The 27,625-nt window shown below is 41.2% G+C and overlaps 1 protein-coding gene across 1 annotated transcript; it reads right to left on the reverse strand.

Annotated features, from left to right (window-relative positions):
• On the reverse strand, positions 1-27,511 carry LOC132836932 (MOB kinase activator 1A). The gene is made up of 6 exons (XM_060856510.1): positions 27,325-27,511; positions 23,247-23,413; positions 21,873-21,966; positions 12,639-12,772; positions 8,456-8,619; positions 1-1,843 (listed from the first exon to the last, which is right to left on the reverse strand). The coding sequence occupies exons 1-6, from the start codon at positions 27,336-27,338 to the stop codon at positions 1,766-1,768; spliced, it is 651 nt and encodes a 216-aa protein (XP_060712493.1). The 5' UTR covers positions 27,339-27,511; the 3' UTR covers positions 1-1,765.
• Positions 27,512-27,625: the final 114 nt, after the last annotated feature.

Consider the following 27,625-nt stretch of genomic DNA (forward strand, 5'->3'; position numbering starts at 1 on the left):
TTCAAACTTGGAGTTCAGTTGTAAACCTCCTCAACTTTTTTATTGTGCTCAACAGAAAAGAACTAACAGCAATATTTGATAATAAGAATGCAAGTGACTTAAATGCCAAGACTGTTCAATTCTTCTCAGCCATTAAACAGGGAAACTATTCCAGAGCTTTGACCGCAGCAAAATACAATTTAAAATGCTTAGACCTAGCAGGTGGTTATTTTCAGTAGTCACCCATATTCGGACAATGATATTTAAAAATATAAAAAAAATGCCATTCACTTAAAGCACATTATTGCTAGATTCTTAAAAAAAAACCCTTGCCCCATGACTATTGCTATTATGCAATCACAGGTTAAAAAGTTATATCCTGCTGCAAAGTTTCTTATTCACCTTGTGTGTAAAAACATTAAAAAAAATATTCAATATTAAAGCATGACTGACCAAGTTTTGAAAAAGTAGTCTAGTTAAGGCAACTGGGCACAGTCCCCAAAGTGCATCTAATAACATAAGAAATAAAGGCAACACAGTTTTCACAATATGCAATCGTACATGCTCTGTGATATAATCCAAAATTACAGTCACAAGAGTCAAACTGATCGGCGATTTAGAAATTCCAAAAAGTGGTTCAGAAAATGCATGGTCAGAAACCAAACAATAGAAAAACGTTTAAATGACAACAGTAAATTCTTACAATCATCAGCTGGTTACAGACAGTATATTGACAGCTCGGTACATGTATTTCATAGGCAATTTTTGAGGGTAAAAAAAAACACCAACTAGTGGTACTTTCTCTTGTATGTCACTGTCCTACTCTAACATTCTTCAAGCAAAACAATTTGAACATGTGCCTTCAATTTAAAACCCATCACTCTTGTGAAGCAATTAACTGAAACCTAAGTAGAGTAATTTAGAGTAAAGATTTTGAAAATTTCTCAACTTCAAATTGCTGTACTGTCAGCCTAAGACATGGAAAACATGTCCCACTGAATCAATCAAAGCTTCTTTAACATCATCAGAGATTAATGTATAAATGTATATGTATGCATCAACAAAGTACAAAAGTTTTTCCACTGTCTTTTCAATCCAAGAAGTACATTTAGAGACTGTGTACAATTAACTAGTCTACAATTAATTGGTCTATTTGCAGCGTGAACAACCTGCAGTCACACTGCAAATCAACCCATTCAAAACATACATTCAATCTGCACAAGTTCCAGTTTGCTTTTAATTTGAGGACAGGAATCAAATTAGTTTTCCATGTTTCCTCAAATAAAAGCACAAGAAGATGGAGCATGCAGAAACCAGGAATCCAAACTACAAACCCATCCATCAAGACTCTGAGTATCAAACTAACGCAGCAATAGTTTTCTCCTCCCTAAATGTCTTTAGCATGCTTTAACCAACACATTTTGCTAAGTCTGCTAGTCACACCTAGAGGAAAACAAAATCAATACTGCCATATCCTTGAAATGATCATGTAGAATGTTTGGGCACCTTTGAATCTTTCAACATGGCTGATTGGCAATGTCTTTAGAACACTGACATCTGGCCAGAACCAACAGCTTATTGACTTGTTTATCCAAAGGTTATTCATCCTAAATATTGAAGTACTATTTAACAATTACAGAGACAATGGATTTTTCCACAGAGCATGCTCACAATGATCACACATCATACTGTGTATGTGCAGGAAATGGGGATCTTGAAGGTAGAAAAAGAGAAGCACTAAGATCACGCTGATGTGGTAAAAATGGTATCAATTCTTGAAGAACATTCATCTGTCTTTTGATCCAAGCTTTTCAATTAGATCTTGGAGTGGAGCAAGCTCTTTTCTGTCAATCAAATTAAATTCCTGAAAGGGAAGAGAAAACTTCGTCAGAACAAGATGGATTGTCAAAACTTTTAGCAGAAATAAACCAACTGAAAGCTGAAGTACATGCTATTGGAACAAAAATATGAATGATTCCTCAAGTCTCAAAGCTCTATGTGGGCTGAACAGATTTATACAGACTTATCCCTGGGCTCTTCAGGACACTTTCAAGCAAAATGCTTCATTTGATAACCCCATTTAACTAAAACTTGTTCCAATGAAGCTCAATGCAAGCTGGAGAAAGAACACAATGGTTTTTTTTAAAAGACTTCGCCACTTCACAGCTTTTGGAATTCAAGATCAACAATTGTATCACACAATCACCATCCTTCAGTTGATTACAACACTCCTGCTGTGTTTAGATTGTGCCTTATTGACTTTGCTCTCTACTGAGTTTTTTAAAATTTCTTTATAGTTTATGGGCATTATTGGGCTGGCCAGCATTTATCGCCAATACTTAGCTGCCGTTGAAGAGACTTTGTAGTGATTAGTACAATTCATTGGCTTGCTTGGCCACTTCAAAGAGCAATTGAAAAATCAAACTCATGGTGTGGGTCAGGAGTCATATCGGCCAGACCAGGAGAGGATGGCAGATTTCGTTCCCTGAACGACACTAGTAAACCAGATGGTTTTTTCCGCAATGGTTTCTTGGTCATCAGTAGATTATTAATTCCAGTTTTTTTTTCTCTCTCTGAATTCAACTTCTCCTGTCCTCCCTGGCAGGATTCAAATCCGGGTCCCCAGAACATTAGCTGAGTTTCTGGATTAAATAGCTTAGTGATAATACCATTCGGCCATCGCCTCCTCAATGGATTAATTTTGTCCTTTTAACACCTGGAATTTTCTCATTTCAACACCTGGCACCTACACTAGTTCACAACTATACTGCTCCTTCACCACCATTGGTACTCCCTTTGGCCTTTGCTGGGGACACTGTCACCATCTGTTCCACTCAGAATCAGTGATCATTCGCCCGTTCGTTCACAAGCGTGGAAACCAGCATTAACTGGCTCCTGTCAGTTTTACACAAGTCATACCAAATCTGAAACATGAACTCTTTCTCTCCCCACAGATGCTGCCAGATTTGCTGAATTTCTCCAGCAATGTCTGTTTTGACTTGAAAATTATCCTTGTCTAATGCTGTTGTTGCATCAGAGGAAGCAATTTTGAGATGCAGCGATATGTCGACATCCAGAAGAAGATGTTTCTAACAGTGAAGTTTAACTTTTAAAAGCAAACCAAGTCAAATTGTTTAAAAAAGAGCAAGTTAAGAAAGATTCTGGCTGTAACGTTCTAAACAGTACTTCCCCAAAACAGCAGAGGGATATTTTTGCTCAATATATACATTGCGAAAAATGGATAGATGAACACTCCTTCTGGTATTCATGCATCTCTACTGACAAGCTCCACAAGACCAGTCAGGGCAGAACACAGCCAGTGGGTGTGTTTTCTTTTTGGAATTTAAAGCAGTGGGAATTCTGTGCAGAGGAGAAGAGGTATTTTTTGTATTTTCTTTGGTCCTTTTATACTTGGTAAAAATTACATAGCATAATAAAGATAACCAGTGAATAAGGGCCCACAAGTATTTAAAATAATGCATCTTCCAAAACATAGAAAATAGGTGTAGGAGTAGGCTATTTGGCCTTTCAGCCTGAGCCACCATTCAATGTGATGATGGCTGATCATACAATTTCAGTGTCCCACTCCCGCTTTCGCTCCATATCCCTTGATCCCTTTCGCCACAAGGGCCACTCCCAACTCATTTTTGAATGTATCTAACGAACATATCCCAACAGCTTTCTGTTGCAAAGAATTCCACAGGTTTTCTTGAATGATGAAAATCTTCCTCATCTCAGTCCTGAATGGCTTACTCCTTATTCTTAAATGTTTAAACATTTAATTTCAAGGGGCAAATCATGGCAAGAGCATGGAAATCTGTGGTGTGGGTGGTTGGGCACAGTTTGAGTCCACACAGCCAGCCTACTTGCAAGAAAGGTCTCCTGAAGCCTTCGTTTTAGAGCTGAAGAGGCTGCGGGGGCCCTGTGGAGCATCTATATTGGAAAGGGGGGGGGGGGGAGGAAAGAAGGTTGTGGTGGTGGTAGTCTCATCACAGGCTCAGACTCCACAGGCAGGAAGCAAATGGGTAACCACTAGGTTGAGCAACAGAACCAGACAGGCAGTGCACGAATGTCTTGGCTGTTCCCCTACGAAACATATATACCACTTTTGATACTGTTGACAGGAATGGCCTTTCAGGGGAAAGGAGCAACATTCAAAATCAGAGCAACATGGTTGACTCTGCTGCATATAATAGGACAAATAACAAATGTGGGAATGCAATACTTACATGGGATTCAATTGTAAAAAGAATAGACAGAGGTTTCTTTGCCTGCAAATAAGACTCTTGTACAGTATATTGGCTCACTAAACAACAACAAAAAATGCAGATGCTGGAAGTCAAACAAAAACAGAAATTGCTACAAAAGTTCAGCAGGTCTGGCAACATCGGTGGAGAGAATGCAGAGGCAATGTTTCACATCGAGTGACCCTCCAGAACTGAACCGAAGGAGGATCATTGGACCCAAAATGTTAATTCTGTTTTCTCCCCACAGATGCTGCCAAATCTGCTGAGTTTTCCAACAATTTCTGTTTTTGTTCATGGTATGTTGCTTCCCTGATGTTGGTGTCAAAGGTGTCTCAGAGCAGCTGCAGAACATTCTGGAGGGGCAGAGTAAACAGTGGTCTTGGTATACATCATATCAGTTACAAAAGAAAAAAAACATACACCCCAAGAAAAGAAAAATGGGAGTCAGGAAGTAAATTGGGAAAAAGTAGAATCTCTAAGGTAGTGATCTCAGGATTACTACCAGTGTCATGTGTTAGTCAAAGTCAAAATAGCAGGATACATCAGATAAATATGTGATTGAAGAGATGGTCCGCAGGGGACCGTTTCAGATTCCGGAGGAATGAGGACTGGTTCTGCAGGATGTGGAGCAGTCAAACTGGATGAGTTACATCTGAGCAGAAAAGGAACTGACGTATAGAATAATAGCAAGAGTGTAGTTGGGAGGTGTTAAATGGCATGGGAATGGGAACCAGGAAGTCAAAGGAAGGGGAATTAAAGTCAAGAACAGAGAGAGTTGGACGGTTGCTTTCTAGGCTGGAGTCCTGTGATCAGTGATGTTCCACAGGGATTGGTGCAAGGTCCACTTTTATTTGTCATTTATACAAATGATTTATATGAGAATGTAGAAGGTACGGTTACTAAGTTTGCAGATGATAACAAAATTGGTCATGCAGTGACAGTGAAGGTCATCTGAGATTAAAAAGATCTTGATCAATTGGGTCAAAGGGCTGATGTGTGGTAGATAGAGTTTAATTTATTTTAATGTAAGATTTGTTTTACCCAAATACAAAACAAGGGCAGGACTTATATAAAAGCAGGGTCTTGGGTCGTGTTGTAGAACAGAGACCCCTAGGGATTCAGATGCATAATTCTTTGAAGTCGGTGTCATAAATAGGGTGGTTAAGAAGGAAGTTAACACACTTGCCTTCAATGCTCAAACCTTTGAGTATACGGGTTGGGATGTTATGTTGAGGTTGTACAAGATGTTAGTGAGGCTTCTTTATGGAGAGAACTGAGAAATGCTAAGGGCAACAATTTTTGGGGGCAGTTGTCTATAGAGATGCATCCAATAAACTTATATATGTAATTATGGGTGTCTTTAAACTCCATATATCTAAGCAAAGCAAATTAGTTACAATACCATAGAGGAGGACTTCTTGGGAGTCTTTACATGATGGTTTTTTTGGACCAATACACTGAGAAACCACCTAGTAAAAAGGTCATCCTCGACTTGGTAGTGTAATGAGAAAGAAATACTTGGCAAACTGATTGTACAAGGCCCTTTTGGGATGAGTGATCATAATAGGATTGATTAATTTGGACAGCTATGCAGTTGATTTTGAGACTAGGATTCTCACTGTAAATGGAGAAAATTGGGATGGCATGAGGTGTTGACATAAACAGATAGTGATGCAAAAGCAATGGCAAACATTCAAAGAGCCCAAGTGAAGTGCAACAATTGTTCACTCATGCCAAGCACAGAAGTAAAAAAGGCAAATCTGGATAAACCATGGGAAACCAGACACCGTATTAGATCCAAAGAAGAGGCGTACAAATTGATTCTAAAACAAAAACAAGTTGACGAGTAGAGTTCAGAATTCAGAAAAGGAGGACAAAAGTATTCATTCCAAATGAGAAAATTGAGTCCAAGAATGAATTTGTGGGTATGTTAAAAACCGACTGTCAAAGTTTCTACAGGAACATGACAAGAAAGAGATTGGTAAATACAAAATGTAGATAACCATACAATCATAAACATAACCATACAATTTGTAACAGAGAACAAAAAAAATACTGACCAAACGAATACCTACTTTTGTCTGTGTTCACAAAGGAAGACACAAATAACAGACCAGAAATATGAAACAAAGCATTTAATGATGAGGAGGTGGTAGTGAAGGAAATTTATACTAGTAGGAAAATAGCTTTGGGGAAATTGATGGGATAGGCAGCCAATCCAGGGTGTGATAATCTATATTCCAAAAAAAAGTGCCCCTAGAAATAACGCATGCATTGGTGGTCATCTTCCAAGATTTTTTGGACTCAAAGACTTCCTACAGATTAGAGGGTAGCTAATGCAGCTCCTCTATTTTAAGAAAGAGAGGGAGGCTAAGAGTAAAATAAGAATTATAGACCAGTCATCCTGACATCGGCAATGGGGAAAATTACAAGAGTCCATTGTCATAGGTTTAATAGCTGTGCACTTGGATTGCAATGGTAAGATCGGTCAGAGTCAGCATACATATAAGAGAGGGAAAACTGCTCGACAGGTCTACTGGAATTCTTCGAGGTTGTCAGTACAGGTACTATGGAAGATGTTACCATGTCAAATTGAAGCTCATGCAATTGGGTCAGTGCATTCAGGTCAACAGAAAACTAGTTGGCAGGCAAGAAACAAAAAGAGGAAGACTAAACAAGTCTTTTTACAAATAGCAGGCAGTGACTCATGGGGGACTGCAGGACCAATGCTAAGGCCCTGCTATTCATAATACATATTAATATTTAGAAGAAGGAAATAAATGTACTCTCTCCAAATTTGCAAATGACACAAAATTGGGTGGGAGGGTGAGTTGTGAGGAGGAAGCAGTATAACGTGGATAAATGTGAGGTGACCTACATTGGCACCAAGGTGCATTATTATTTGAATGGCTAGAAATTGTTTGAGGGAATGCGCTTAGAACTGGGTGTTCTCATCCACCAGTCATTGAAAACACGCATGCAGATTCACCAAATGATCATTGCAGCAAATGCAATGTTGGACTTCAAAACAAGAGAATTTCACTTCTGGAGCAGTGAAATTATGCTACAACTTCAAGTACCTTGGTAAGGCCATATCTGGAATACTGTGCAGAGTTTTGGTCTCATTATCTGAGGGCAGCAAAAGGTGTATTGTAGGATCGCACGACTGACGTATGGGGAAGGGTTGAATCGGGTAGGATTATATCTACTGGAGTTAAAAGCAGGAGGAACTGAGGGTGTGGAAGTGGATCTCACAGAAAATGATAAATTCCTAATAGGATTGGACAGCACAGATGGAGGAAGGATGTTCCCAATTTTTGCAGCTGGTGGGAAACTGAAGACTAAGCTGAGAAATTTATTTACCGAGTGGTTAGTCATTGTATTCGATACCACAAAAAACAGTCAAGGCCAAAACACTGCACAATTTCAAGGATTTGGATAAAGCACTTGGGGCTAAAGACATCAAAGGATATCGGGAGAAGAGAAGATTTGGATGATCAGATATGATTACAATGAATGGTGAAGCAGGCTTTAAGGGCTGAATGGTTGACTACAGCTCCGATTTTGTGTGTTTCTTGGGATAGTTTAATGTAGAAATGGCGCATTACTAACTGCAGCATGTGATGCAGTTGTGTGTGTGCACATTAAAACATAAACAAACTCATCACCTAGAGGAAATAGAAGCCTTCCTATAGTCATTATCATGCACAAATTTAGTTTAGGCTTTGTTGATTCCAGGAAAGAGCTATTTTCATGTCTTCCTCAATTTAGTCAACGATGTCAATCATCTTGCTGTCTAATACAACTGTATTTTGGAAACAAGGACACAATGAGGAACACCATTGAAGTCATCAGCATTCTGTCTCGATATTAGATCTGTACTGCAAGCATTCTCAAATTTAACAAGTTCGATGCAGAAGTGCAGATAGCGGGGGGGGGGGGGGTAAAATAAGGTCAATATAGAGAATAGAAAAGGTGAACGGGAAGAGTTCATGCTACATTGGACAAGGAAACCCTGAGGCGTACTGATTCCAGATCTGAAATTCATCCTGGAATTCATTATGATGTTATACTTCCTCAACTTGTGCAATTTGCATAACATTAACAAATGCTCAAACTGGTGACTAGATTGCATACACAACAGATGAAATGTAATACACATTAATATTTAAATTCCTGAGGGTCAGCAATATAAAGGGTGCACTGAAATGTGACGCAGAGCATACTACCTGAACAAAAAATATGAAGTGCTTGAAGGAAGTATTAAGATGGGCCTCTTCCTGAAGCTGCATCACAGAGTCGAAATGCTGGTGATAAATATGAGCGTAAACCCTGAAGAGACGCTTAAGAATGGTCTTGGCCACAGACATGAAATTTTTAGGGAAGGGCACTCCTGCAATGTAACAGTTATCATGAATTATAACATGGAAAAGCTTCAAAGATTCAGATTTATAAAATCAACTGTACATTTTAATAGTTAATGCTAAAAATCAACTTGAAGAGGCATCACAACTTGAACAAAAACTGCAGTTCGTGGGTGACCAGGGAGAAGAATGGAACAAGACCATCATAGAACATACAACAGTACAGCACAGAACAGGCCCTTCAGCCCACAATGTTGTGCTGACCATTGATCCTCATGTATGCAACCTCAAATTTCTGTGACCATATTCATGTCCAGCTGTCTCTTCAATGTCCCCAATGACCTTGCTTCCACAGCTGCTGCTGGAAACGCATTCCATGCTCTCACAACCCTCTGTGTAGAGAACCCGCCTCTGACATCCCCTCTGTACTTTCCTCCAACCAGCTTAAAACTATGACCCCTCGTGTTAGCCATTTCTGCCCTGGGAAACAGTCTCTGGCTATCAACTCTATCTATGCCTCTCATTATCTTGTATACCTCAATTAGGTCCCCTCTTCTCCTCCTCTTCTCCAATGAAAAAAGTCCAAGCTCAGTCAACCTCTCTTCATAAGATAAGCCCTCCAGTCCAGGCAGCATCCTGCTAAACCTTCTCTGAACCCTCTCCAAAGCATCCACGTCTTTCTTATAATAGGGCGACCAGAACTGGACTCAGTATTCCAAGTGCAGTGTAACCAAAGTTTTATAGAGCTGCAACAAGATCTCACAACTCTTAAACTCAATCCCCCGTTAATGAAAGCCAAAACACCATATGCTTCCTTAACAACCCTGTCCACTTGGGTGGCCATTTTAAGTGATCTATGCGTTTGCATACCAAGATCCCTCTGTGCATCCACACTGCCAAGAATCCTATCCTTAATCCTGCACTCAGCTTTCAAATTTGACCTTCCAAAATGCATCACCTTGCAGTTATCCAGGTTGAACTCCATCTGCCACCTCTCAGCCCGTCTCTGCATCCTGTCAATGTCCCACTGCAGCCGACAACAGCCCTCTATACTGTCAACGACACCTCCAACCTTTGTGTCATCTGTAAACTTGCTGACCCATCCTTCAATACCCTCATCCAAGTCATTAATAAAAATTACAAACAGTAGAGGCCCAAGGACAGAGCCCTGTGGAACACCACTCACTACTGACTTCCTGGCAGAATATTCTTCATCTACTACCATTCGCTGTCTTCTGTTCACCAGCCAATTCTGTATCCAGACAGCGAAGTTCCCCTGTATCCCATTCCTCCTGACCTTCTGAATGAGCCTACCATGGAGAACCTTATCAAATGCCTTGCTGAAGTCTATATACACCACATCCACAGCTAGATCCTCATCAACCTTTCTAGTCACATCCTCAAAGAACTCGATAAGGTTGGTGAGGCATGACCTACCCCTCGCAAAGCCGTGTTGACTGCATTTAATCAAGCCATGCTCTTCCAGATGGTCATGAAACCTATCCCTCAGAATCCTTTCCAACACCTTGTAGACGACAGACGTGAGACTTACTGGTCTGTAATTGCCGGGGATTTCCCTATTTCCTTTCTTGAAAAGAGGAATTACATTTGCCTCTCTCCAGTCCTCAGGTACGACTCCAGTGGAGAGCGAGGATGCAAAGATCTTCGCAAGTGGCGAAGCAATTGCATTTCTCGTTTCCCAAAGCAGCAGAGGACAAATCTGGTCTGGGCCTGGCGACTTGTCAATATTAATGTTTGACAAAATTTTCAGCACATCAGCTTCCTTTATCTCTATCCATTCCAGCATGCACACCTGCTCTTCAAAGGTTTCATTCACTACAAAGTTCATTTCTTTCATGAAGCCAGAAGCAAAACCTCATTTCGGGCTTCCCCTACTTCCTCAGACTCCAATACAAGTTTCTTATGCTATCCCTGATCAGCCCTACTCTTTCTTTGACCATTCTCTTATTCCTCACATAACAGTAAAATGCCTTTGTGTTCTCCCTAATCCATTCTGCCAAGCCTTTCTCGTGCCCGTGCCTGGCTCTCCCTAGACCATTTTTGAGCTCCTTCCTCGCCTACCTGTAATCCTCTAGAGCTGAGCTTGACCCTAGCTTCCTCCACCTTATGTAAACTACCTTTTTCCTTTTGACCAGACACTCCACCGCTCTTGTCATCCAAGGTTCCTTTATCTTACCCCCTCTTGCCGGTCTCAGAGAGACATATTTATTCATCATTCACAACAACTGTTCATTAAACAGTCTCCACATGTCTATCGTGCCTTTACCAAGGAACAATTGCTCCCAGTCCAGGCTTCCTAACTCATGTCTAATCGCATCATCGTTTCTTCTTCCCCAATTAAATACCCTCCCATTTTGTTCAATCCTCTCCTTCTCCATAGCTATCAAGAATGTGAGGCAGTTGTGGTCACAATCATCAAAATGCTCTCCCACCACAAGATCTGATACCTGCCCCGGCTCATTTCAGAGCACCAAGCCTAGAATGGCCTCTCCCCTCGTCGGCCTGTCAACATGAGGAGTTAGGAAACCCTCTTGAAACACCTTATAAAAACAGCTCCATTCAAATCTTCTGCTCGAAGGAGGTTCCAATCAATATTGGGAAAGTTAAAGTCACCCCTTACAACAACCCTCCTACCTCCACACTTTTCCAAAATCTGCCGACCTATGCTTTCTTCAATCTCCCTGCTGCTATTGGGGGGCGTAACGAGGTGACTGCTCCCTTGTTGTTCCTAATTTCCACCCATACTGACTCAGTAGACAGATCTTGCTTGACAATGGAAGCTTCTGCAGCTGCGATACCCTCTCTGATTAGTAGTGCTACATCCCCTCCTCTTTTTTCCCCACTCCCTGTTCTTTTTAAATGCTCTAAACCCTGGAACATCTTGCAACCATTCCTGCCCCTGAAAAACCTATGTCTCTGTTATGGCCACAACATCATAGCACCAGGTACTATGGTCTAAGTTCCTCACTTTTATTCCTGATACTCCTTGCGTTAACGCAAACACACCTTAACTGATCACTTGGTTCCTTCCCAGGAAAATCCTTCCCACTAGCTGGTCTACCTCTTGCTATTGCCTCATCTGCATCAACTCTCACCTCCGGTATATAGCCCAGGTTCCCACCCCGCTGCCATACTAGTTTAAACCTTCTCGAACTACTCGAGCAAACCTTCCACCCAGGACATTGGTCCCCTTCCAGTTCAGATGCAACCCATCCTTCTTGTGCAGGTCCCAGAAGGCTTCCCAATTATTACATATCTGAAGCCCTCCCTCCTACACCACCTGCGCAGCCACGTGTTAAGCTGTGCCCTCTCCCTGTTCCTCACCTCGCAATCTCATGGCACCGGTAGTAAACTAGAGAACACTACTCTGTTCATCCTGCTTTGCAGCTTCCATCCTAACTCCCTGAAATCACTTTTTATATTCTCAGTCCTTTTTCTGGCTATATCATTAGTGCCAATATGTAACGCGATTTCTGGCTGTTCGCCCTCCACTTTAGAACCGATTGGAGACGTCCCGGACCCTGGCACGAGGGAGTCAACAAACCTTCCGGGAATCCTGATCCTGACCACAAAATCTCCTGTCGATTCCCCTAATTATCGAGTCTCCTACCACGAGTACTTTTCTATTCTGCCCCCTTCCCTTCTCCCAGGAAAGATGTTTCCTCTTGCAGTCTTAAATGTCAAGTTCACCAATTAAAACTCAAAGCTCATAAATTCAAACTGAGAGAATTTAATCAGCCAGAAGCTTTGCCTTTTAGTCAGCTGATATGATTTTATTTGTGAGGACAATGGAACGAAACAACTGTAGTTTCTAATCATAAGTGGATGAGCTGCTTCACATTCCAGACAGGGGAAACGGGATGGAGAAGAGATATGTCAGACACGTGGCTAATCGTGGCACAAGAGAGCAAGTGTCGTGCCAACCAAAAATGTAAAACTATTTTCTGGTACTACTGATTGCTTATTTCAAGGAGAATGCAATGATCATTGCTCACTTTTCCTACGCAGATGAAACAAAATGGCTCACCTATTTTAGAAGGAAAGAGGGTCTCATCATCAAGCTGGTCCTGTACCCATGTCATCAGGTAATCAATGTATTTTGGAGCAGAACACTTAATTGGTTTTTTAATGTTTGTGCCATCAGCCCAATGGTATTCATATCTGTAACAAATGTCCTCAGTGTTAATAAAGATGGCAAAAAATCTTCCATTTACATCTATTTAATTGATACTTGAAACATTGCACAACAGTTATAATTTGCCAAAGCATTTAACAATTGTGACTGAAAGAAAAGGTTGGAAAAGAATCAAACAGCACAAGACAAATCAGATGATCAACTGGACTATCATGTACTACTGAGAAATATTCAACTCTCTTTTCCATTACTCCCCGTTTACCAGATATTTACTCCCAACTTTGTTCTATAACGTAGACGTGTGTTATTTAAGGAAGAAATTAACTCAGAGAAACAAGTTCTGGAATCAAAGCAAGAGGAAAAAGGCACTCGAATTGAGGATAACTAAAAATGTGAACAGATAATGTATGAATTGAAATCATTTCAATCTTCTGTGAGCTTAAGGAAGTTTTAATTTTTTTTTTGAGGTGAATGTACATTACATTCATTTGGTTTTCAATTTAAACCAACCCCTGACATCCAACATGGTTACTTGTTGAAGTGGAATGTATTCTACTATGAATTTCAACATCTAGGAACACATGTTAAGCGTAGAATATAAGAGAGAGCTATCAAGTAAATCAATGGACCACAACAGTCATATCCCAGTCGATAGAATCAAATTACCTGATGAAAAGGGGCAAAGATGAAAGGGAAAAGAGTAAGTCAAGATACAATGAAGTGTGAAACTAATGTGATCATGATTAAAATACCCAAAAATGCTTTTAGCTTCTTTTTGATTACACACTGCATTTACCAAATAAAAGAAAAACAGTCTGTACAATTATGAACTCTTTTACTGGAGCATTATCAAAATGTAAACGATAAGTGTTAACATGTCTTCCACATGCATGAAAAAAACTGCACTTTCTAACAACGTTAGATCATTCAATCACCATGGGGCTATTTGTGTAACATGTTTGTGGACAGATCTCAGTCATGTCTCACATTCCAGAAATGCCTCATGAAATAAATTGCAGTAAAAATTTGCTTTCTGAATGCATACTTCTAAGTTGCATCTCAGGTTCTGTGCAACATTAAAATCCAGAAATATGTCCTTTGGCTTGTTGCATTCCCAATCACCTAACACCTCACACCTGCCCACCACAATCTCATTTTCCATAACGTGATTCACAGCCTCATGAGTTCCAAGAGATCACCGAAAGACTTTAACCCTACGATGGCTCACTCCTCTACCACTCTTTCAGAGAATGGAGTTCCTGGTCCCCATCATCCTCTTGAAATCCCTCTGAACCTCGCGGCCTTTGTCTCAAATCTATGCACCCTGACTGTGGATTATCCTACAAAGGGGAACACTTTCTTTCCGATCTCCCCCTACTTAAGCCCCTCAATCAAGTCCACCCTCCGTTTTTGCTACTCGAAGGAAAACAAGTTTTTGTGAACAGCGGAAAAGTTCCAAAGCACATAAGATAAGATATGGTCAATCTCCTCTGCATCCTTTCTCATGCAATCACATAAAAGAATGGTTTCAAATTTGGGATCTAAAAACATCTAAACAAATTTCAAAGCACGGTCCATACTGTTTGCAGTTGAGACCATCAGAAACTGATTGGATCATCAAGACTCTGGTTTTCACACTACTTTCACAACAGGGTTGTTGAATCTAATATCAAGACTCATTTCGAATACAGCATTTCATTTTCCAAAAGCTTCTCTTCTGAAAATTCACATGACCTTTACTATTCAACATGGATTTAAGTGAGCGAGACACAGAAATAAAATTTCTCATTTATATATCAAGCTGACCTCTGCTCCACATGACTCACTGGCAATCTATTACGCAATTCGCTATTAACTTACATGTCTTCATGGTTTGGTTCTTGTTTACAAAATTACCACCTTTTATTCTTGCCTCAGGTTAAAAGTTAGTTACAAATGTGACCAAGCTTAATTTAACTTTAACTACCCACTAACGGAGATCTTTGTTACTGATACTTAAATGTATGGTTTTTGTAGATTTCCATTTTTAGTTTAATTCTTTATATAGTAAATTTCAAGCGATCACAGACAAAAAACACTTATCAGTCTTACATATTCTTGCCTTCATGGAGTGCACGAGTTGGGAGGTCATGTCCTGTACAGCCACATCAGCTAGGCCATTTTTGGAATATTGTATGCAATTGTGGTCTCCCTGCTATAGGATGTTGTGAACAGAAAGGGTTCACAAAAGATTTACAAGGACGTTGCCGGGGTTGGAGGGTTTGAGCAATGGGCGAGACTGGGGTTATTTTACCTGCAGCATTGGAAGCTAAGAGGTGACCTTATACAGGTTTATAAAATCATGAGGGGCATGAATAGGATGAGTAGCTAAGGTCTTTTACCTGGGGAAACTCAAGGGCATAGGTTTAAGGTGAGGGGGGTGAAAGATTAAAAAAAAACAGATCAAGAGGCAACCTTTTTGCACTGGTATGCAATGAGCTGCCAAAGGAAGTCGGGAAAGCTGGTATGATTACAACACTTAAAAGGTATCTATGTGAATAGGAAGGGTTTAGAAGAATATTGGCCAAATGTTGGCAAATGGGACTAGATTTATTTAGGTTATCTGGTTGGCATGGACAAGTTGTACCAAAGGGACTGTTTCCATGTTATGTATCTCTACGATTCTACTGCTGGAAGAAAACCATATTTGAACAGTTCTACTTCTCCAGATATCAGTAGAACAACCAACCATTTGAGGGGGTACGTTCTAGATGGCGGGCGGCACGGTGGCACTGCGGTTAGCACTGTTGCCTCACAGCGCCAGAGACCCGGGTTCATTTCCCGCCTCAGGCAATTGACTGTGTGGAGTTTGCACATTCTCCCCGTGTCTGCGTGGGTTTCCTCCGGGTGCTCTGGTTTCCTCCCACACTTCAAAAATGTGCAGGTTAGGTGAATTGACTACGCTAAATTGCCCGTAGTGTTAGGTGCAGGAGTAAATATAGGGAAATGGTTCTGGGTGCGCTTTGGCGGGTCGGTGTGGACTTGTTGGGCCGAAGGGCCTGTTTCCACACTGTAGGTAATCTAATCTAATCTAATCTGATCGGAAGTGTTCAAGTCATTGCACCCATGAAATACAAGTATTGTAGGTCTTTCACTCGTGCAAACTATCTTGGGTGATGAAGACAGAGAACCAAGCATTGTTATCAGTTCTGGACATTATATTCTGTGAAAGATGTTCTAGAGTTGGAGATTATGGCATATGTTTCCAAGAACGCCAAGGGTGAAATTACAAGCAGACATTAGAAAATGGAATTGTATTCCCTGGAGCTTAGAAGGCTGACAGGATGAATTGCTCAAAGTTGACACATATGAAGGACAACAAAGAAGAGACTATGTGTGGACAAACTATTATCACTCAACAGGAAGTACAGGGCTTGGTACAACATGATCTCAAAATTAAAGCCATACTTTTGGACTAGCAGATGACTGTGACAAAGCAGATTGGCTGTCAGTGTGAAGATTTGCATCTGCGCAGTCATCACTACCCAAAGGAGGACACTTCACCAGCCACCCAACTTTCCTCCTCCTTTAACTGAAACAAAACATTGAGTGGTAGCGAAACGTGCTATTGCTAAATTTGTTGTGGCAGACTAAGACATAGGGCTTTGGAGGGCAGTGGTTCAGCAAAAAGTCCAGGTAAAGTCCTTTAAATTGTCCTTTTCAGTTTTACAGCAGGTGAGACAGCAGTTAGGCCAGTCACAGAGTCATAGAGATGTACAGCATGGAAACAGAGCTTTTGGTTCAACCCGTCCTTGCCGACCAGATATCCCAACCAGTTTCTGAGAAATAGAACTTTATTCCACGAGAGTCAATGCAATCAGAATGGCAGAAAAAGGCCAAGAAAATAAATAGAAATTCAAAATACTAGACTTCATGTCTGAAGTAAAACAAAAACAACTGTTTCTTCCAAGACTGTGATAGTGGAACACTATTTAGAGTTGGACTGGGAGGGAGAGACTATTCAGAACAAGGTGAAAGGGAAACAAACACCATTCAGATTTGTAGGGTGCCACAGTACATCATGGTGATCACCACTGGGTGCCTGGCTATGGCTGCAGGGGTGCCTGTCTGGGCATTAAGATGGGAAACTGATTTACAGAGGAAAGTTTAGTAAACTGAAAAATAAACCCTGAATCATTGCCAGCCTGGAGAGGGGATACGCACATGTTGCTACTGCAGGATGTTGGAGCACAGGGAGACTTCCATTATCCCTGATGACAACATCTGTGAGAAGTGCACCCAGCTGCACCTCCTAGGAGACTGTGTTAGGGAGCTGGATCTGGATGTACTCAGGATCATATGAGATACTGAGCATTTCATAGATAAAAGAGTTTTAGTGAGGTGGTCACACCTAAGGTGCAGGCAGAGTTGGTGACCACCAGGAAAAGCAAAGGGAATAGATAGAGTGCAGGAATCCCTGTGGCCATTCCCCTTGAAAACAAGGGGAGGGAAAACGACTGTTCGGAGAAAGCAGCAGCCGCCACATTAATGGCACCATGACTGGCTCTGGGGCACAGCGAGAGAGGATAAAGGTAAACCAGACCTAACTGATCGGAGACTCGATATTTAGGGGTACAAATAGGAGATTGATTCTGTGGCCATAAACCAGAATCCAGAATGGTGTATTGCCTTCCAGGTGTCAGGGTCCTAGATGTCTCAAGAGAGGCTGCAGAATGGTTTCAAGGGAGAGGAAGAGTAGCCAAAAGTCATTGTGCATGTTGGCACAACTGAGAGGTAGAAATAGGAATGAGGTCCTGCACAGTGATTATAAAGAGCAAGGAAAAAAGTTAAAAACCAGGACATTGTTGGTGATAATTTCTGGATGACTTCCTGTGCCACAAGCCAGTGAGGGTAAGAACAGGAGGATATGGCAGATGAATGTGTGGCTAAAAAAAGGGGTAGGGATTCAGATTTTTCTATCACTGGGATCTTTTCTGGGGCAGAGATGACCTGTTCCAGAGGAAGGTGTTGCACCTGAGCTGGAGGGAGAACCAATACCGTGGCGGCCAGGTTTGCTCGTGTTGCAAGAGGGGGTTTAATCTTGATGGGCAGGGGGATTGGTTTCCTCAACAGCAAGGAGGTTCAAGGGATATACAGTAATCAGAAATAGTAAGTTGAAGAGATAGGTCAGCTAGAACACGACAGGGAGCATAGAATGCCTTTTGGATTAAATTGTAAGGGGACTAACAGGTAATGCTGAAGAATTCAGGGTATGGATAGGTATGTGGGTCTGGGATATTATAGCCATTATGCAAGATGGCTTAATGGAGGGTCCTGATCGGCAGCTTAATGTGCCAGGGTACAGGTGCTTTAAGCGGGACAGAGGGTGGAAAGAGGAGAGGGGAGAGTTGCATTTTTTTATGAAGGAGAGTATCACAGCAGTAATAAGAGGTGAAATAACTGAAGGTTCATCCAGTGTGACTTTGTGGGTGCAGCTAAGGAATAAGGCAGCGATGGTGACCTTCATGGGGTTGTACTATCGATTTTCAAATAGGCAAGGGGTATTAGAGGAACAAATATGTAGGGAGACTGGGGAGACTTGCAGGAGCAACAGGGTGTTCGTAATAGGGAATTTTAATTTTTCTAACATAGACTGGGACTGCCAGAGCATTAAGGGCTTAGATGGCATGGAATTTGTTAACTGCATTCAGCAAAGTTACCTCAAGCAGTATTAGATTAGATTACTTACAGTGTGGAAACAGGCCCTTCACACCAACCCGCCAAAGCACAATCCACCCAGACACATTCCCTATATTTACCCCTTAACCTAACACTACAGGCAATTTAGCATGGCCAATTCATCTAACCTGCACATCTTTGGATTGTGGGAGGAAACCGGAGCACCTGGAGGAAACCCACGCAGACATAGGGAGAATGTGCAAACTCCACCTAGAGTCACCTGAGTAGAGGATCCTACTCGGGAAGGGACAAAACTCAACCTACTCTTAGGAAATAGGACAGGAAAGGTGACTGAGGCAACAGTGGGGGAGCACTTTGGGACCAGTGACCATCGTTCTGTTAATCTTTAAATAGTTATGGAGAAAAACAAAACTGGCCCACAGGCTCAAGTCCTAAATTGGGGCAAGGCGAATTTTGATGGAATTCGACTGGAGTTTGTTTGCAGACAAAGGGACCTCTGGCAAGTGGGAAGATTTTAAAAGCGAGATAGATAGAGTTCAATACCTATATGTTCCTGTGAGGGTGAAGGGCAATGTTGGCAGGAATAGGGAACCCTGGGTGATGAGATATTGAGCAGTACAAAAGAGGTGTGACTCAGGTACAGGCAGCTGGGTTCAAGGGAATTCCTGGAGGTAAACAGAAAATAGATAAGTTGACTGAAGGAAATCAGAAGGGCAAAAGGGGGGGGGGTAAATCAGAAGGGCAAAAGGGGGGTTGTGAGAAAGCCTTGGGTGAGAAAATTCAGGTAATCCAAAGAGGTACTTTGAATAAATTAAAGGAAAAAGAATAACTAGAGAGAGAAAATAGGGCCCCTCAAGGACCAAAGTGGACATGTATGTGTAGAACTGCAGGAGATGGGTGAGGTTCTCAAAGAATATTTCTCCTTGTTTACCATTAAGACTTGGGAACTTGGGGAAGGTAGTGGTGATATCTTGGAGGCAGTCCATATCACAGCAGATGTATGAAGGTGGATAAATCTCCTGGTCATGACCAAACATATCCAAGAACATTGCAAGAGGCTAGGGAAGAATTTGCAGGGGCCTTTGCTGATACATTTGCATCATCGATAGCCACAGGTAAGGTCCCAGAAGACTGAAGGAGTAGCGAATCTTGTGCCATTATTCAAGAAGAGCTGTTAAGAGAAGCCTAGGAACAATAGACGAGTATGCCTAATATCTGTGGTGGGTAAGTTACTTGAGAAGATTCTGAGGGATAAGATATACATGCATTTGGAAAGACATGGTTTGATCAAGAATAATCAGCATGGTTTTGAGAGTGGGAGATCATGCCTGACAAATTTCTTATGGTTCTTTGCTGAAGTGACCAGAAAGGTTGATGAGGGCATCGCGGTACATGTAATGCCTTTGATAAGGTTTCACATAGTAGGCTGTCCTGGAAAATTAAATTGCATGGAATCCAGGGCAAGCTGGCAAATTGGATACACAATTGACTTGATGGTGGGAAGGATGCTGGTCAGACTGGAGGCCTGTATATGGTGGAGTACCTCAGGGGTCAGTGCTGGGCCCATTGCTGTCGGTTACCTATCTCAATGATTTGAATGAGAATGTACAGGGCATAATTAGCAAGTTTGCTGATCACACCAAAAAAAGGCGGTAACACGGACAGCGAGGTAGGTTTTCAAATATTGCAGCAGTACCTCGATCAGCTGGTGAAGTAGACCAAGAAATGGCAAATGGAATTTAATATATCTAAGAGTGAGGTCTTGCATTTTGGAAAATCAAATCAAGGTAGGAGTTTCATGGTGAATGGTAGGGCCTTAAGGAGTGGAGTGGAACAGAGGCACCTTGGAGTTCTGGTTCACAGTTCTCTGAAAGAGGAGTCACAGGTAGATAGGGCAGTGAAGGAGATTTTTGGCACACTGGCCCTCATCAGTCAGGGCACTGAGAATAGAAGTTGGGAAGTTATGTATACAAGGTGTTGTACACAGTATTGTGTTCAGTTTGTGTTCCTTGTTATAGGAAAGATTTTATTAAACTGGAAGGACCGCAGAAGAAATTTGTAAAGGTGTTGCCTGGACTCAATGGTCTGAGTTCTAAGGAGAGGTTTGACAAGCTGGGACTTCTCTCTTTGGAGCGCAGGAGAATGATGGGGTACCTGGTGGAGATGTTTATAGTCAGGAGGGGCATGGATAGGGTGAATGCACTCAGAATTTTAGCCAGGGTTGGGGAATTCGAGGGGTAGAGGGCATCAATTTAAGGTTAGAGGGGAAAGAATAAAAGGGAACCTTAGGGACCATTTTTTTTTAACACAGAGGGTGGCACACAAATGGAATGAGCTGCAAGTGGAAGCGGTTGAGGTGGATACACTAACAACAGTTAAAAGGTATTTGGATAAACACATGGATTGGAAAGGACTTGAAGGACATCAGCCAAATGCAAGGAAATGGGTTTAGCATGGATGGACATTTTGGCTGGTATTGACCAGTTTGGGCCATAGGGCCCATCTTTGTACTGTAGGATTCCACAGCTTGAAGGAAGAAAAATAGGAAAAAGCTTGTTTCCATTTGGTGCAACATCAGAACATGAATGTGGCAACAAAGATCGTTTGCAAATGAGGGATAAAAATTAAAGTGAGATTTTGAAAGAAATGGTCTTTTCCTGTCTGCATTAGAGTTCAAAAGGAATCACTATTTAAATTAAGATAAACTTACTTCAGTTCTACGAAACTGCCTCAAAACCACATTACTTATCAGGGTCTTGGAGATGTGAGTTCCTGTGTTTTATGCTGTTCTGATTAAATAGACAGATAGAAAACAGGAAGATCAATGTCCGCAAATCCAATTAATGCAGACTGCTGAACAATGAGAAATCCCTCCAGTTTACAACTACATGGCTATTCTCTGTAATCTAAATTGACAGGTAGTGCTTCATACGCAGCAGCTCCAAGATTAATTGAGACCATGCCTTGTGTAACATAAGTTGACCCAGTGGACAGAGACTATCTAACAACATGAAAACTGCGATGCTTCTGTAAAAGCTCTTTGGTGGAAGGTGGGCAAAGATAAAGGAAGGAAGGAATTGTCAAATAAAAAAAATTTTGGTCCCTAGTACAACTATTATGACTTATTACAAAGCGTGAGCAGGAGACGGCCAATAAATGACAACTATTAGAATTAGTTTTGGAATTTGAACATTTAACATAAAATCAACACTAATCGTAGTTAATTTACAAGATGCTTTTGAAATTTCCAGGTGTAAATTTGAAGTCCTTATTCACTTTTTAGTCATTAAATTGAAAGACATGTTTGGGCTTGCAAAACATTTCATCATGACACCTGGAAGCATTTTGGAGTCTAACAGATACTTCCAGCACGTTGTCACCATCAACCTTATTTTATCTCATCATTTTTCAGAAAATTTTGTTCTGTGTGCATAGAATCTTCCCTACCTTGGTCCTGCTGACATAACAGAACAGCTTTGTTCTGTACAAAACTCTGTTATTGTTCCATACAGCATGTTGATTTGGTTGAAGAAGTCTACAGCTGAAAATAAAAGAACCAGAAACAATTAAATATTCATTTCTACTTTAGTTTGGAGGCCATGCTGATGTTATCAAACTTTGATTACATTTCAGGCCCTGGTCCATTTTAGCACCTCTTGACATAAAAACTAACATTTAAAATAAGGTGGTCATGTTATCAATACTAACAATAAGTGCTCATTGGTCAGACTGCTGCTGGTGATGATTGGGGAATATGGGGTGGTCTGTTGGAAAGGAGGAGAAGGGGAAGAAGAAAGAGTGTGAGAGTCAAGCTGGGTCACTTCTGATATTGTTGTCTAGTTCCTGAAGTGGCCAATCAAAACTTCCTGAGTCACTACAAAGTGTCTGTAGTCTCACACTTCAGCTTCGACTTACAGGCTTTCACAGAGGGACCCAGGAAACATTAGAATGTATCATCACAAGATAAAACTTGCCATGAAATTCCCATGTGGATCCACACAAGTACTTCTGCAGGGACCTGACAGCCATATGTCTGGTCTCCAACAATCTGAGGATAGGAAAATTTTGACCCTTAATTCAAGGAAACAGATTTACTCTTTCAGAACAATTAAACAAATACTCCTTTTAAAAATGGAAACTAGGGGATGGAAAATAAATACAGAATATGGAAAAAGAATCTGATAAAGATTGCTCAGGTACTGTTTTATAACAGGAAAAAAGGGTGACCAGCATTAAAAAAAAGTTGAAGCATTGTTTGAATTCTACAGAAGTTTATAAAGGAAATAACAAACATGGGTTTTTGGAAGTCTCAGTTTCGTAACTGTTAAACTTCATCTTCACCACGTTTTTCTTACAGCCTTTGCAAGAAAAAGTCACGTCCTTGCACAATATACATCTTGAGTGCCAAATTTGAGCCATATGTGGGAAACAGTAAGATAGAAAACAAAGATGCTTTCTGTTTACAAGTAGTTAATCTCATCCAATGTCCCAAGAACACTGCACAAGAGAGGTTGACATCCAAATGCTTAATTAAGAAGGTAAGAAGATTGTTCAAAGTGATAGGTGTTAATGAAAGCCTTAAAAAAGTGCTTTGTCAAGAGCATTCCAGAGGTGATGACTCAGGCAGGTGATATGGGGCAATGACAGTGATGAAAAAGTAGGGCAGGGAATGTCAGAGTGCAATTATAGTGACCCTACCTCTCCATCAGGAGAGCAGGGTTCAAGTCCCACTGGGTCCACAGGTGTGCAATATGATCTCTGGACTCAATATTTCAGAAAAGGGCAGACAGACAGGTAAAATTCAAAGTTTCAGACACTTACTATTGACGGCAATCCATTCATTTAGATCCTCGCCTTCTGGTAATATGACAGCTTGACGAAGGTTACCGCTTCCCAAGGTTGCTTCAGCATGCTTCAGCAGCTCATATTGATGGGAACCTTCCGGAATGTTCTTCTTTGGTTTGAAAGTTCTGTTACTTCGATTCCCACTGAAATGCAAGGAAATCATTCATCACCAGCGATTCTTCACACAAAATACTTTTTTTTGGCGTGGAAGAGTGGTTGTCAGTGAGAAAATGAAATTTTCACTTTTTCAAACAGATCTGTTAACTGCAGACAAGCTTTTAAGGTCTTTTTGAAGTCTCCTGTAATTTTATCTGTTGTGTATGCAAGTTCTCAAACCTGATGACTGAAGAAAATACACTTATCTATAAAGGCGCATGTCAGACGTACGACGGATGAGTGCAATTCCAACAACACTCAAGATGCTCGACACCATTCAGGACAAAGTAGCTTGACGGTCCTTCATTTTCTCCACCATCAACACTCAGCAGTAGGATGTACACTGCAGAAAATCAGAGGTCCTTGGACAGCACATTCCAAACCCACTACAGGGGAACCTCTATTGTCTGAATTATCCAATTATCCGAAATTCGATTACTCGAAGACGTGTTTCCAACAGTGATCACGTCTTTTGTTCACAGTGATTAAACAGGCACAATGTCCAAATGACTGACCTCTCACCCTTTCTCTGGAGTTCTACAGAGGGGTGTACCCCAAACACCCCCCCCATCTGATTCGGATAATCAAGTTTCCACCATACTGAGAATGGCTGTTCTAGATGATGGCAAAGGGGGCCATATGGGGCTCTGGCACATTTGAAGAGGGCCACAGACTGAAAACTGTGAGGAGGGAAACTCAATGGTTTTTGTGGGGCCAGCGTAACCGAACAGATGAAATACCCAAGCAACCACTTTCATTGAAGTCAATAGTTTCCCTCCTCTTGATAATATCTTTCCAACAAACCTTTTGAATTTGGGACACCTAGTAAATTAATTGCTTAAGCTCCTGCCACACAGCATGACTGCAGAGTTAGTCACGAATCAGACTGCACTGGGTCAACGTATTCAATCAAGGTTTCGCTCATTCATTATCACCATACTTCATTATCCAAAGATCAGCATGGCTTGCTCGGTCTTTTTTATCCTTTCCTTCAATATCTCTCGTTGAAAGTGGAATCTGCAAGGTAGTTTCCTTGACAAAATCCGGGAACAGAATTGACATTGCAACAAGTGAAATCTGACTGTCACTATCTAATTTGGAGCCCAATATCATGAAACTTGCAGAAACGCACCAAGCTCAAGGATCTCATTGCCTGAAATTAAACATCAGGCCTAGTCTTTTTTAACTTTTGTCCAGTACGTCCGAACATTCAAGTTTTCTTGGTGTTCAATAAGAAATGATTTTCTGTTTGTGTCTGTTAGTATTGTATCCGTTTGAATGGGGGCCCTGGAACCTGAAAAGAGCTGCTGGGGTTCATGGCCAAAAAAACAGTTGAGAATCACTGATCTAGAAGGACAAGGGCAGTAGATGTATGGGAACACCATCTCCAAATTCACCTCCCACTACTCACAATCCTGTCTTGGAAATGTGCGGCTGCTCCTTCAGGGTCATCGGATCGAAATCCTGGAAATTCCCTCCCTACAGGCATTGCGGGCCAACCTACAGCACATGGACTGCAGCAGTTCACTGTCACCTTAACAACACCAAGGGACAGGGAATAAATTTCCCACAAACACCTGGAAAACATTGTTTCAATTCCTGAAATTCATTTCTGAAATGCGATTGGTACTTAATCATTTGATCAACATACTCTGTCATTTCATTCAAGTGTCACAAACTGAGCCAAATGTACAGCTGTCAACTAACATTAAGTGTTACAAAAGAGACAGGCAATATCACGGGACAAATGTGAACCTGGAGGGTCACAATTAGTGCCTTTCAAACCTAAGCACAACAGATCAATGTTTTCTTCAATGGTTCATTGTGACCATCCCATTGTTGCATGTTGCAAGATAAACTTTGAAAAAAAAATGTAAACAGGAACTTATTACAATAGATTCTCAAGGTTTCTAATTATATTTGAGACTCTTACTCAAGTTGGTGCATTCAAAAAATGGTTGCAATACACCAGGAAAAAAGTTTGACTCACTTCCAAAGGAACAAAACATCCCACTGAATCAGTGAAATGACCATGTCTGCAAGTACATATCTCATGTCCATGTGTTTTTCCGTTAACTATAGTATATCAAAAATGTCAACAAACATTCAATGCAAAGAGTCCAAGGTACTTAGGTTTTACTGTCGCCACACCATCTTTCCTCATCCAAATTGACCTCTTTAAACCTTTTATTCCATTTGCCCTCAAAGTGCTTGTCCTTCAACCAAATGGTTTGGTTCAAACAATCCTTGTGATATTTTGTTTCATAATCTTCACCAAGAGTGGCAAGAGGCTCCTTCCAAAATAGCTGTATCCTGGGAGTGAAGCAGCATCACCACTGGTCTCCTCAACTGATTCCCGTCAAAAGATGGCATTTTCAAAAAGCTAAGAGACTGTGCAGATATAAAGCAAATAATCATAAATACATTAGCTAAAATAGGCAGTGATGTTCTAATAACTGGATGATTCATACCCCAAATAGTACAACAGCTACTACCTTCAAATTATGTCAAAGCCACATATTTCAGTGGTCCGATAAGGTTTGTAGCTGCAAAAAAAAAAGCCTGAAAAAAAATCGCAGAAGAGATTTCATAATTTATTGGAACCCCACAAAGAGGAGCAACACAAACTTAAATACAGTATTCAGTAGTTGTCCGCCAGGAGATAGTTCACCAATGAAAAGGTAACAAAACCCTTGTTTAGCTAATCAATGATTAATGCCCTTCATTAGTTGTTAGGAAATGAAATTCAGCCTGGTCATTTCTGGGGTTATAGGAATCAGAGGTTCTTGCTTCTCAACATGAATTGATTTTAATATTCTGTACTTGGATAGATAGAGAAGTCAAAATTCCTTGTTTGTTCTCATTGCTTTAATTCCCTCAGCAGGTGAGGTTAACATGAAAGCCTCTGCTTCTCAACCTCTCCCTTCATCTAAGCTGTGGTGACACTTGGATTAAATCATCAGTCATCTCTCTAACAAGAGTAGCAGCCCTATGATTTATTCCTGATGAAGGGCTTTTGCCCAAAAGGTCAATTTCGCTTCTCTTTGGATGTTGCCTGAACTGCTGTGCTCTTCCAGCACCACTAATCCAGAATCTGGTTTCCAGCATCTGCAGTCGTTGTTTGTATATCATGGTCTAGTAGGCCAATGACAACAGGATTTATCAGAATACTGGTCATCTGAGAAGGATGAAGCCACACAAAATTGGTTCAAATGAAAACAGAATCACTGAAGATGGAAATCAAAAGACGTAATGATAACAAGAACGCCACAGCTGCCCCAATATATGATAACGTCCGAAGAATTATTTGTCCTGGTGATGGCAAGCCAAAATGGTCAAGATGCTCACAGTTCGCAGCTAATGTCCATCAGAAAATAGAAGTGAAGTATTCGCAGTTGAGGCAATTAGTTGAAGTGACTTGACTAAGTTACACCATTACGAAATACAGCAAAAATCTTAGCCTTCAGAGGCTCCACATCTTCAAAATCAGGGTAAAAAAAATGAGTCTTATTAAGTTGTTTCCGCAATCCATGTTCACATGCACCACTTCCGATTGCAGACAACAAGATGTACCAAGTACATCAGAGGCTCCCTTTGTTGGATAGACCGCTCAAATAATAATATCCTCACCATTTATTGTGAAAGACAACATTTCAACAGGAAAATCTTCAACCTAACATCAAATGTTACATGAGGGGAAAGCGGCGAGAGATGGAAAAGAACGGCAATAGGGTTAAGGACGATAGCGATGAAAATTGACATGGGGGTGGGGGATGAAGAAAGAGGAGAAAGGAAACCGAGGCCTACAAGGCCCAAAGTTTCCAGAAAGGTAGAACCGAAAACAGGAAGAATGGACGAACTGGGCCAGAGTCAGGCACATCACCCGACCAATACTTACAATAGGAAGCTCATTTTCTTCTAATCTGCTACACTCGGAAAAAGAAGCGGCGGGGGTTAAAGAGTAATCCGGAAAGACATCACAGTCCGGGCCAGTTTTAGGAGAAAAATTGTCGGAACCAACAACTACCAAGCTGTGAAAAAAAACTTAAACTCTCCTTCCCTAGACAGCCAAGTGTCGCGAGAACGACCTGACCGCGACACCATGCAAATCAGACCGAATGATTGACAGCGCTACAGACCAATCGACGGCTCAGCCACCGCCCAATAACGGCCCGTACGTCCTACAAACCAATGACCGG

This window comes from Hemiscyllium ocellatum, chromosome 48 (genome assembly GCF_020745735.1).
Source record: "Hemiscyllium ocellatum isolate sHemOce1 chromosome 48, sHemOce1.pat.X.cur, whole genome shotgun sequence".
Taxonomy (NCBI): domain Eukaryota; kingdom Metazoa; phylum Chordata; class Chondrichthyes; order Orectolobiformes; family Hemiscylliidae; genus Hemiscyllium; species Hemiscyllium ocellatum.